This window comes from Eutrigla gurnardus, assembly GCF_963514095.1.
Source record: "Eutrigla gurnardus genome assembly, chromosome: 10".
Taxonomy (NCBI): domain Eukaryota; kingdom Metazoa; phylum Chordata; class Actinopteri; order Perciformes; family Triglidae; genus Eutrigla; species Eutrigla gurnardus.
Window position 1 is genome coordinate 26094705 of NC_139924.1, and position 13671 is coordinate 26108375.

The window sequence follows — 13671 nt, forward strand, 5'->3', positions numbered from 1 at the left end:
TAGCGACGGGGACAGACTTCAATCATTAGGACTACATTAGTTCCCATGGGTGAACGGCAGGGAAAAGCAGATTTAAAGCAAATGTTTGCAGATATTTTCCACGTAAACCCTCTGACGTCCTTAACTGTTTCACTGCTGCAGCTGCAGGAACGGTGCGATGACAAACCGGTAGCTCTTTCCATCACGCAGCGTGTGCATGAATGGCTGCACACGGGACTTCCTTGTTGACAGTTGCAGGTTTATCTCTTCCCAAACAGGCTTTCATGGTTACTAAAGCCGGTAAACACCTCAATCCTCAACGTCGGAACGTGACTCATCCCTGAATGCATGATGGGGTTGATTGTGGTTAAATAAATGCGCAAATGTCAGGGAAGAAATATGTGCCAATTGACTCACTGATAGATTTGCTCGGAGGGCACCAGCGTGCAGCCAACCACAAAAAGAAAAACCGTGCAAAGACAAATAGCGGTGATTGGCATACAGCGTGCGATAACTCCTGTATAATTACTGTGAGTTAGAAACAGTTTCATCCCCGGTGATCATGGTTGATTGAAAGAAGCGGGATTTTCCACGTTCCACTCGTTCCCACACCTCGACATTACGTGAATTATCAACGTGAAAATTGTGTTTAACATAACCGATGTCAAATAAGTTCAGAGAACTGAGGCAAGCAACCTCTACGCTGCCAAAAAGCCCTGATGTCCATCTCTGTGACACGGGAATACTTGTTGTGCTCAGAGCGAGACAGATTGAAGGAATGGGGGTAGAAAAAGAGAGAGACAGAGAGACACAGAGAGAGAGAGGATCTTAGTTGAGAAAAAAATGAGGTCTTTCAAGGATTTAGAGCGTCGCAACAAAAGGTGAACCACTTCTGAAAGCTTGTTATGCATCAGTCTGATGTGGCGTCTGCAGCTCATGGTCATGACTCAGCATAACCACAGCCTCCAGACTACGTGACCTTCTATGACCTCTAACTACCATACCTGCTCCCCCTCAATTACTCATTGCTATACACGTGGGGGTTGATCTGACAGTATTTGTTTCTCTCTCGTCCAATACAAAAAAAAAGTCACCATCCTTTTTCACTAACCCAATTACAGAGAGGACAAGAGCAAGGGGGGGGGGGGCATGTATATGAGAAAGTGGAGGCTTATGTCTATGGAAAATGAGTTTAGAGGGCAGTGGAGCAAATAATCCAGACCTCATTTCAAGGCTGTGGCACATTAATGACAAACTATGATGCTACCTTTCCCTGCATGCTCTCCGACTCGCTTAATCAGACACACGTGCTCTAAACACACACACACACACACACACACATTCAAAGACAGAGGAAAGAGCCCTCAAACTGAATTCACATGTGTTTTTTTGTATAATCTGTGAAAATTCCATCAATATGTTAATGTGAACAATTCTTTCCCAAAACCCAGAGACCAAAAAAAAAAAAACAAGCCTCTAATCTATCATCCCTCCCAGAAACATTTGCTGGAGCTGCTCCATTGACAAAGAAATGCAGCTTCCCAGCCACAAGGACAGTATCACATCAGCTTTTATACGTAAAAGAGGCGTCGTCAAACTTTTCAAACTGAAAATGTCACCATAACAGTGTGGCTCACGACTCCCAAACCTGTTTCTCCTGGAGTCACATGATGCTGATTTGGTTGAACAAAGATGTAAAAGACTTGATTGCCGTTTATCATCCACAGTTCATCTGTGCCCTCGGTGCCTGGTTAAGGCCTCCAGGCTGTTTGTGCCATTAACCGAAGCCAAGGGGAACTCTGCACATTTTTAATGAGAGATCCAGGGAGGAGAAAACATCCACCATTGACGTGTAACCTTCACGGTCTTTGATGTGATGACGCTCGGCTTTCAGTTCACACTCGGCAACACCTATTAATCTCCCTTCTTCTCTCAAGCTGTGTTATGGTCAAAACAAATGAGCAAACACTGAATGCATCTTTGGTTTGGCAACGTTTTGCTGAATAGCTCCACTGACAAGCAATTATTGCTTCACGCTGTGGCTTTTTCCTGACCTCTGCTGAAAAAAAAAAAAAAAAAAAAACTCAACAGACAACCGAGGTGCTGTTGAAGAGTAGACGCGTATTTAGTTATAGACCAAAGACTTGGATAAAATACTGTTTCCATCTGATCCTGGTGGATGAAACGTCTGGGAATCACCAAATTATATTTAATACAAGAGGAACATATATGACAGAAGTATTTCAAAAGTCAGATGATCACCAAAGTCATGAGGGTGTATCATCTGGGGAACATGCATGTAAGCATGTACGCAATTTTAATGGCAATTCGTCCAATAGTTGTTGATTTATTTCAGAATATATCAAAGACGCTGTCACTTTAAGAGCTAAAACAAATTAACACGTTTCTGATGCTGCGTCCACAGCAAACGTAAAGCTAACTTTGCAAAGCTAACTTTGCAAACAGCAGTTTGCTTCTGACTTCGAGGTGACGATTCTGCTAATTTTTCTGTGTCACAGTTCAGTCGCAATCTGATCAGAAGTCAAGCGAATAGAACAGCAGGCACTATCTCCTTTTCCCAGCCTCTGTCTACACACACACACACACACACACACACACACACACACACAACCACACACACTCATTCCATCACGGGTTGGTGCTCGTTGGGGGGGCATGTGTATGCTAATTTGCTGGAGCGCATACTAACCATTCACAGTCCAATGAGAGAGAGCACATAAACCAACTTATGCTCTCAATATGTCTCGTTCTGATTAGAGGAGATGGAAATGAGGCCCTGAGAAGATGTGTGGTGAGAAGGTTCTCGGCGTGGAGCCAGCATCTCAGCCCTCCTGAAGAGAGAAAGCCAACAATCTCAGTCGACGGCCAGATCAATACGAGCAGCTTATTTAGCCGGGATCCCGGCGCTCTTTGTCCACAGATGTGCAAAGTAGTTGGTGAGACCACAAGGCGACCATAAAGACGGTCTAAAAAGTGCAGGCTAACGTGACAAGCAGCGCTCCTCTTCTGTTGTTCTATTCTAGGTTACAGTAGTTTACAGCTGGGAACAAGCATGAAATGTCAGCGAGGCTGTGGCACGGCTTTGATTTTTGGGATAAGTGACACTGAGGAGGGACACTCAGACACTTTGCAAGTCTGTCTAACAGTCATGCGCAATTTGCGATATAATTTTTAGTCCAGAAAAACCCAGGGATCAGTGCTTCAAACATCCCACTAAGTCACTGGAAAGGAATGTAAGAGACGTCGTTGGGAAGCCAGCTGAGATTATACCCATTCAAGGTCTCGTCTGTTGTTAAAAGAACGCCTTTGGCACTGGCCGGGTGGTTGTGTTGTGCTAAAAGAAAGACAAATGGTGCGTTCAAATATACAGAAAATGCAGAAGGTTGTCGAGTGGAGAAAAAATGAAGGAAATGTATCACCTTAGGCGAGTTTTGAAATTCTTCAGGATGAGGTCTGGATCAGGATTTATAACGTGAGAACTCACCATGTGCTTTTTTCTGACAGGTTAAGCTTCACGTTTTCCCCACGGAATTCAGACACTTGTTAAACATTCAAGGAGTTTTTTTTTTTTTTTTTTTTTAATGTGCAAAGGCTTTTAGAAAGTTATTAATCCGACCACCCTTGTAAAAGGTAAGAAAATGACCTGAGCTCACCTTTAAAACAGCGTCCTTCTTACTGTCACCTCATTAAATCACAGCTTGTTTCCACCTGATATCCTGCCATGGGGCGTTCAGGTGACGACATAATTATGGGTTATAAAACAATTCAGAATGTTTCATTATGCATTTGCTCTACAAAATCCTGTCAGATAGATTTACAGGATTAATTATTATGGATTTGTATATAAAGCAACATATTTAATAAGCTTTGGCATCCATGTCCATAATTCATATGGAAATAACATCAAGATTGGCCTCATATGGGACAATATAAACTTTTGTTTTCTAAATTATTTAAACATTCAGGGTCACTGGCAAAATTATTCACACACTACTGCCCCATAAAAAATAAGCATTTCCTTTCATGTTTACTCTCAAATCAGTAATAAAAGAAAAATATAGACACAGCTGCTCAAATAACCAAATATATTATTTTTTTTTCCATGAAGTCTTAGTGTCAAATAAAACCTGCGATGGGCTTCTAAGGAAATAATGATTTTTGCCCGCTGCAAAGCAACGGTGTTACATGACACACGGGAATGCCGAGGCAGCCGAGGGCCAGAGGCTGTGAGAAGCAGATCGTAAATCCCAAAAAAAGGCGAGAAATGCAACAAAAGACAGAGTGCAACTCTCCACACCTCCTGTCAAGCCCCCCTCCCCCATCTGTCACCCCTTCACCACACAAAATCAGCCAAATTTATTAGTGGCAGGTGACTCTCTGGATCGCAGCTAGGTTATGGACTGATGTGCTACACTGCAGTGTATCACATTACCATCTGTTTGTGTGAAGCTTGGTCACATGACACACACAAAAAAAACTTTTATTCCAAAGAAACTAGATAGTCGGGTCCTTGAAAGATGAGAGTGTAATTGGTTGCACACAATGCGACGTCTTACGCAACCGTGCATGCTTTATCGCAGTAAATCCACGGCGGTAAATCACGCAAGACACCAACAATTCTATTACATTCATGCTTCCAAGGGGGGAGGGGGGGGGGGGGGGGTGAATGCCATGGTGTCAGACATCTGGTGGGAATATGTCCAATAGTACCTTCATGTGGTGTGGGGCTACGTCTGTGCTATTTCACTTCCATCCAACAGTACTGCATTCTCAAAGCATTACACTTACGCGCACACACGCACACACACACACACACACACACACACACACACACACACACACACACACACACACACACACACAACAATGTCATATCATAAGTCAAAATGCAGTCCTTTTAATCCACAGTCCTTTCAAAGTAAAGACACAAAAAAGGGCTGTTGAGTATAATGGCGCTGACCTTGTCTCATTCCAGATTTCCAATTAGCAAATTAATAAGAGGGGGTTCATTTTCTCTTTTATGGTTAAGAGGCTCCACCGCCAATCTTCATTAGTGCTGATTAGAGCGGCTGCCGTGGCTGACCTCTCACTGAGTGGCTGGTTCCTGATTGTTCCTCCTATTCACACTGCACTCGTAAAAGTCAGCCGTATATTGCTATCTCGACATGAGAGTTGAGCGTAGCAAGACGACACCATCTCATTTTACCAGTTATTGAACTTTGGTTCCAACCAAGACGTTCCCATGGACTTGTTGGGTATAGGATACCTTTCTCAAGACTGCCACATATGGTGTGAATGAAGCTCAATTTAACATGGTGATTGTAATCTATACCCAACCTTCTGCATCCCCTTCAGCGGGATGATGACGTCGACTTTAAACACCCCCCCCAAAAAAAATCTCCTTTCTCTCTGTGTTGTGGAAACAGATGGCTCGAATATCTAGCACCCAGATGCAACACGCGAGCTCGCAGTCAACCGATGGGTTTTGCGTGGAACGCATTTCCATCAGGACGCTGCTAGACAGAGCCGGGGATTGTTGTGAGGAAATGATGTGTGCAAAATGCTGACCGAGAGGATGCTGATGCGAAGACCCCCTTTTTTCGGGGTTCCCACCGTGGAAGAGCAACCGCTGTCACAGCTGGATTGAGCTCACGCCGATGTGGATCTGCCACTACGGAAGCCATGCGGACAGGCGGGATTGGAAAACCATTAAGCCGAGATTCCCAAAAACCATTCCATGGGAGAAAATGTGTTTTTGTTTACTCGCTGTTGTTTGAAAAGGTTCTATAAGTCCAAAAAAAAAAAGAACCACACAATAAAAGTCTCAGTTGCTACTCTGAAACTTTTTTTCTTCCTGTCCTTCACAGATACATGAGGTCTTCTGTTGAAATTGTATAGAATTGCCAAGTGGGTTCACGTCAAATCGGTCCCAGTGCAGTCCAGTCACGCATCAGGAATTTCCCCGTCTTTATTCGACCAGTAGCGGCGACGGCCATTTCTGCTTGTGTTGCTCGTAAAACTCCACTTACACAACTCTCAGCCGCGAGGCCTTTCGGTCAAACGGCGCGACCACAGCGTGTCTGAGAGCGGCATAACAACACGGCAGCTTTGGGCGTTAAGATGTTCTGCTCTCCGGAGGTGTGAGGCCTCTCCTGTAATTACCACTTCATCAGTGAAGGAGAAGGGAAAAACAAGAGGGCCAGGCAGGACTTTTCTGTATGGGATGGTAAACAGCTTGCTGTGGTTGGATGGTAGACGTCGCTGCTGTCATCCAGACAGACTGGCTGCTCTATATGCATGCATTTACGTCTGAAGGCCCTACGGTATGTATTTCAGGAAACCAACAGGGTGGCTGTCTCATCACCGAACAACGGTAATGAAAGAGCCGACAAACTGTACTTTAAATTTAACCCATTCTGTCAAAGCATCAAAATATTTTTAATGAGTATGCAGATGTGTGTCCGAGTCTTTATTTTAAACAATGGCAGGAAGAATATTATGGGTAAAGAAACCTGAAGATTTCAAAGGTATGTTCACAGTTGTGTTTTTATAAATCCTAGGGGTGAGTATTGGCAAGAACCTCACGATACGTATCACGATACTTTGATCACGATACGATACGTATCACGATACTTTGATCACGATACGATATGTATCACAGCACTTTGATCACGATACGATACGTATCACGATATCATGATATTGCGATATAAATAAAGATGAAAACACAAGTACCAGTATATGTACATCAGATGATATTGATCAGAGGACAAATTGAGTCAAAACTATTTCCTTCAAAACAGCCTCTCCATTTTATTAATTCCCATGAAATTCACTGGAATAAATATTGAAAATGAAATGAAAAAGTATAAAGTACTGCATTCACAACACGTCTAAACATGAATCTTTTTTTTTTTTAAATCGATCTTTGGAGTTCAAAATTTGATTTTGTATTGGGCGGCATAGTATCGCAATATATTGCCGTATCGATATTTTTACCCACCCCTAATAAATCCACATTTTCATTTCAGATGGAGACCATCAACACACTGTTTCAACAAGCAAATAAAGCTCCCCTCCATATGTCACATGCAGGCTTATTAGAATAAACTGAACACCATGTGGATGTCTTGACATCTACCTTTGCACAGGTACACTGTATTCTTTCTCACAAGCAAATCAGAGCAGACCGGCTTGTTTAAAGAGACAGGCGCTAAAACTGAGCATTTCAGACGGAGGTGAACACAGGTATATTCAGACAGGCGCTAGGATACAAATAGTTTGTGTTTTGAACATAAAAGAATGTAAAAATGCTCAAGTAGGAATGTAAAATACAGGTATGAACCTGAAAATAAGCATAAGTGCCCTTTAACACTCCGCTGGTTCAATAAAGCAACTGTTTTCCAAACGTAGCGTCATCTCTTAGCATCGGTGCCTTTCGTTTTCTATTTTCAAAACAACAGCTACAAAAACATGCGTCAACATGCTCAATATTGAAAAAGCAACCTTCACACCTCATTAACACCGTATTACATTAATCCTTACGTCATGATTATGCATTGTTATTTACACCCAATTTTTCAACAGCCACTTTGATATCATCTCCACTATCCATATTGTTAAACAGTTTATGAGTGTGGTCTCATGCTGTTATGCACATGTGATACACTTTCTCACAAGCAGACAGAAAAGCCCAGAATGATGTAAGGTCTAAGTGAATGGCGTCGGAGTAACAGGTGTTGGGACTAAAACAGAACACAAATGACAAGTAAAAGCATGTGTTATTTTTTTTTTCTCTTCCCATTTTTATACGTTTCACAGCCAGATGTGGAAACCAGGCCGATCTCTATGTGCAAACATTTGCCTGTAAAACTGTTGAAGTGAAAGTGGCGTGAAAAGGGAGAAATAAAACATCAAGTGGGAGAGGGGGGAGTGGTACCATTTGATTTTTAACCTCTGAAGACCCGCCTCGGCACTTAATGACCCTTGATCCTTCATATCCTCAGAATCCCGGATCCCTGTGCTTTCACTCCGGCCCGGGCCTGTCAGAGCTCCATATTTATGGACCATGTCTGATCACGGTTGTCCACCTGTTTTTCCAATTCTCTCTGCTAAAAAGTTTTGATTCTTCTCATAATTCATCGAGGTTGTTTTAAAAATTGAATACAGTGACTTCCTGTGTGAGAGCAAAATGTACCCATAAAACAAGCTTATGCAATGCATTATCAGATCTGTGAAAGGGGAAGATATTATATTTTTTAAAGCTTATTTTCCACATATTCTGAGAGAATCAGGCGCCTAACATTGTAGATTCTCCCCGCATTGTTAACTTCTTCATAAATGCCCCTTGGATTGGAGTGTGAAGAAGCGCTTCGAGGAAAGAAAGTAAAGCCCTGATGCTCATTAACACCTCTCACGGTTAGTTAGTTAGACATTTTCATATGGAAGTGTAAGTGATGGACGTCTTAGAGTAGAAAGATTTGGACCTGATGTGCATGGGATCCATCCTAGATATCATCCTAATACAGTCATGTGCAACAACCGGTGGAGGTCTACTGGTCCGGGCCCTGTTTCTGATGACATGTCTGTGGTTTCGACTGTCTGGACTGCGTCTGGCCTCTGACCCAAACCACAGGATTCAGTCCACAGCTCATTAGCACTCATTCATTCCCTGCAACTCAACACAGCTGCATGTCACTGTTGCCATCTATTGGATAAATGTGTTCATATCCCTGCATGTGCTACAGCTAAAACACAAACTTGCTCACGAGAAGGCCTCAAATGAAACTACGGACTGATCCAGGCTGAAACCTAGAGTGCTGTAGCTGGGAAATTGCTAGAAAGCGTGTTTCAGGCATTACTATTTTTAATCACACAGATGACAAAATTGTTAAATCCGCTTTTTTGCAGTAATATGCAGAAAGAAATATGCAGACTGTAAATGATATCCATGGAAAAGCTCTGTACACTGGGCATATCTTGGATTCTTAGAATCATCCAGTCATGTTTCTGTGGCTTCTATTAGCATCCAGAGCAAAGTAAATCAGCCATAAATCCCATAATCTTCCCCATCCATCATGGAGGATGAGGCTGTGTCAGAAAGGAGACCAAAAACCTCAGCAAACAGCAAGATGTTCCACTCTCTGGAGTTGCAAGTACAAGTCGGATCAAAGCTCCTCTTTATGCACGTTTGCTGTAAATCGACTGTATTCATTATGATGAAAGCGGGTCGATACATTTACATGCAGCAACGCAGCTAAACCCGCTGCTGAGTCGTACTTTTGAATCGTCATGCGAATTACTGCAGGAACAGAGAAGATGTGAAAGGCAGGGAGTGAAGTTACAGACATTAAGGAAGGGACGGCACGGAGGGACATATCTGAGATCTGTGGACTCCAGGAGACAACTTGTCACTAAAAATAGAAAATGTGATATTTTATTTATCACGTACGCACACACGCACATGCACACACGCACACACGCACACGCACACGCATGGGCTCGCATGCACTAATCTCACTTTAATGCATTAGTCCAGTGTGTGTGTGTGTGTGTGTGTGTGTGTGTGTGTGTGTGTGTGTGTGTGTGAGAAAGAGAGAGAGAGAATGAGTGAGACGTTGGGATAGAGACGGGTTAAAATGTAAAGTATTGAATAAGTTATGTGATTAAAATGTAAGTTAAAATGTTATATATTCAATATGTGGGTTGAAAGCACAGTTAATAATGTGGTGTATTTTTAAGCTGCTAAAGTTTGTAAAGTTAAAATCATCATTAGATAGTGCTTTAAAATGTATTTAATTCATTTTGGGTGCTTTAAATATGCATATTTTCCCACTTATTTTCAACATTAATTTCTAGTACTTTAAAAAACGAAGTATTTGATTTTGGGTTATGTTGATTGATTATGGTTTCTTGGGTTACATTTTTCTTGACCTTGTTTTTGTGCTTGTGTTCAAGGCTTTTCACCTGTGATTGGCTGTGACTGGCTTTGGCAACTTTCAAAATAAAAGAAAGGAAAGAAAGTGAATTCCAGTCCAATCTTCTGAAGCAAGCTGCCTTTTCAAGTTGGGGAAGCTGCAGTTTAAACCTCACAAGAGTGATAAGAGTCTGTGTGCTAACATGAACTACAGAAGTGTGCAGAGATCCGTCTTAGAGGAGATTCAGTCTCAGGTAGCAAATAACAGCTGGTGACATTATCACTTATGTCGCCAGGCTGCCCTCATGCATATCACTGGTTTATTTGTGTGCTGCCAGATGGAACTTTTGTCCGCAGACTCCAGCATGGCACATTCAGACGAGTGAGATAAATATCCCTTACACATTTTTATAGGCAACGTTGTCACATTTTAGTGTTAAACGCAGATAAAGCACAAGAGAAAGGTTGAGGTGATTCCTCCAACAACATCCAACGCTGTATTCTGGTGTTGAATGTAGCAAAATACATGTTGTTCTTATGTAAATGTATGGTGGCTCTGAGAGTTCAGCACGGGAATGCAGATCATCACAAATGACTTGAAAAAGCTGTTAGACGAGTAGAGGAAAATAGAGCCTTTTTATTTATTTATCCTTTATTTATGCAGGAAGACCTTATGATAATCTTATTTAAGAATATTTGATTGCCTAGCGATCTGTCAATCAGCAGGTAGCCCCGCCCCCTAAAGCATCCCCTTCTTTCTGGTCTGTTGGACTATAAATGGACCATGATGTACTAAATGAACATCATGCTGGATTGAAGAAGACTTGAAACTAGAGATTGAGACCATAAACTCATGTTTACAATGTTTACTGAGATAATACATCGCCCCCTGGTGGCCAGCAGAGAGAAGTAGGACCATTTTCTCATAGACTTCTATACAACCAGAGAGGAGTCGCCCCCTGGTGGCCAGCAGAGAGAAGTAGGACCATTTTCTCATAGACTTCTATACAACCAGAGAGGAGTCGCCCCCTGGTGGCCAGCAGAGAGAAGTAGGACCATTTTCTCATAGACTTCTATACAACCAGAGAGGAGTCGCCCCCTGGTGGCCAGCAGAGAGAAGTAGGACTATTTTCTCATCGACTTCTATACAACCAGCGAGGAGTCGCCCCCTAATGGCCAGTAGGGAGAATTGGAGAGAGAGAGTTTTAGGCACTTCAGTGTTGGCTTCACTTTGCAGAAACAGAGGTTGCTGCCTGTGTTCCAGGTCCACAGAGAGGTGTTGGTCCAGGTAAAACATGGCACAGACTTAGAGTTCCTAACCACATCAGGAATGCATGACTCCTGCTGTTAAAGAACACGTTATCAATAAAGCTGATTGACAGGAAGAATGTACACCAGCTTTTGTGTTAAGTATCACATGAACAGTGTATCTGGTGCAAGAGTGTAGAGGTTGGGGTCAGAGTATACAACGACTCTGTAATACCTGCCAAGCTCAAGCTGTGCATAATACATTTAATAGCCTCTCCTGTAGTTTACAGCTAAAAGTGGTGCCAGTTTTTGTGAAATTACACAGCTCATATCACTTTCATAACACTTCATAATCAGAGCCAGATAGAATACTTCCAAATATGAAAAACAGTCTTATCATTTAAAGATACTGTAGAATCCGTGATCTTGTTTTAGCGGCAAATGGTGCTCCAAAATCCCCTAAATCTCACTGTTCACGGAAATTAATCTATGAACAGTGAGACGATGATGAATCTGGGATTTGAGAGTGTTTTACAGAATCAGAAACTCAAGACTTCCAGCCCCACTGCCACCTCAACGCGTCAGGGATATCGTCTTTCATGCCACCCTGAGACCGCCGTGCGTCTCCTTGGGAAGGCAGCTGACCCGCTCCGGCTTGACTTAGTGCCTCTCCCATCCCATTCCAGTCATTTAATCTTGGAACGGTATCAAGATAGCGATCTCCCTTTAACCTCCGCAGAGGGGACGGACACAAAAGGGACAAACCCCCCCCCCCCACTTCATCACTCAGCGTCAAGCAGTGGTGGCATGCCAAACAATCCCATTAGACCACAGCCAAGCGGCCGGCGGGGACGGCAGCTATACGTCCTGAAACAACCGCTCTCGAACATCCTCTCTCCTCCCAACATCCATGCACTCATGTGTCAGCATATATAATGAACACACTCAGAGCCACACTCAGCTTTTTACGCTGAGGAAATGGGCAGTCCCATCACTCTGAGTAGCTTTTTACAACTCGACGCTGATCAATTAATGACTTGGAATGAGACCCGGAGAGACATTCAAGCAGGAATATTACAGTCTTGCTGAAGAGAAAGAGGGATAATAGACTATGAATTGCAACTCACAGAAAATCCAACAGCAGAGAGGCACTTTCACAGCCACGCACACATATTGATACCGCTTAAAGCTGGCAACACATGCCAGGGTTGCTGGCTTCATATAGAAGATTTATTTCACTCATATCCAGCGACTCAAACAGCAACCGGAGTAACCACGATGTTTAGTGCTTTCCGGATCTCACTTCAGGAGTCCGGGGAATGAAAAAGAATAGTGAAACTAAATTAGAAGGAAGAAAAGAGGTGCGACCCTGTTGGTCTTCTCGAGAGGAGGAAGAGAAGGCAAAGAAGAAGAAGAAGGAGAAGGCAAAGAAGAAGAAGAAGAAGAAGAAGAAGAAGAAGAAGAAGAAGAAGAAGAAGAAGAAGAAGAAGAAGAAGAAGAAGAAGAAGAAGAAGAAGAAGAAGAAGAAGAAGAAGAAGAAGAAGAAGAAGAAGAAGAAGAAGAAGAAGAAGAAGAAGAAGAAGAAGAAGAAGAAGAAGAAGAAGAAGAGCGAGCAGAGGGAGGAGGAGTTACTCACGGCTCCTGTCACCTTTCCACCTCCAGCTTCCCTTGTACTTCCCCGAGCCGTCCCCTGGTACACAGCCTCCACTCAGCACCTCCGCCAGCACCACCAGCAGCAGCAGGGGCATCCGCCCACCCGCCATGCCCGACTCTGAAGCTCGCATCGGGGGCTACGACAGAGAGTCGAGGGCCGTGGGGAGTGCCATCCCGCACTCAGTCATATCTCTCACAGCTGTGCGATACGATCCAAACCACCAAAAGCAGGTCCTCCTCCTCCTCGGCTTCCCTGGGAGTGTAAGCCCTGGGCCACGACACTGAAGACCCTGATGGGTCACCACAGACACCTCCTCCTCCTCCTCCTGGGAGACTGGAATGATCCCTCCGAAAGGCAAAAGCTTCACAGACCAGCAGCAGTAGACAGGCAAAGTAAGCCTGGATTTCTGGAGCTTCACTCTGAAATATTGATCTGCTCTCTTTTTTTCCCTTTCACTGCACTCTCCCTCTTTTTCAGTTCCTCTTGGAATTAGGGAGGTATTTATTGCAGTCCTGGTCAAAGCCTCAACCTGAGCTCAGTAGTAACAGCTCCCATGAGCAGAGACGGCACACATCTCTTCCCACAGCATAACTACTGCAGGTCACAGTGTGGACCGGTGACACTGATGGCGACACATCACAGATCCAGCAGCAGCAGCAGCAGCAGCAGCAGCAGCAGCAGCCAACTCTCAAGTCACCCTCGCCAGGCAGTGAGTGAGTTAGTGAGTGTGAGTCCAGGAGTGTAAATGCATGTGCATCCTCCCCCCGCTCCCTTCCTCCAGCCAGCACTCGTCTCAGATCACATGAGGCAGTGTTGATATGAAAATACGGAATAAATCACAGAGATAGTTCAC

At 43.5% G+C, this 13671-nt stretch overlaps 1 protein-coding gene across 1 annotated transcript in view; it reads right to left on the reverse strand.

Moving 5' to 3' along the window:
* The window catches only part of robo1 (roundabout, axon guidance receptor, homolog 1), a 150084-nt gene extending 137061 nt beyond the window's left edge, over nt 1–13023 (reverse strand). The window contains exon 1 of the mRNA XM_084020155.1: nt 12801–13023. Within this exon, the coding sequence (XP_083876281.1) occupies nt 12801–12948 (148 nt within the window). The 5' untranslated portion in view covers nt 12949–13023. The remainder of the gene's footprint in view (nt 1–12800) is intronic.
* Nucleotides 13024–13671: the final 648 nt, after the last annotated feature.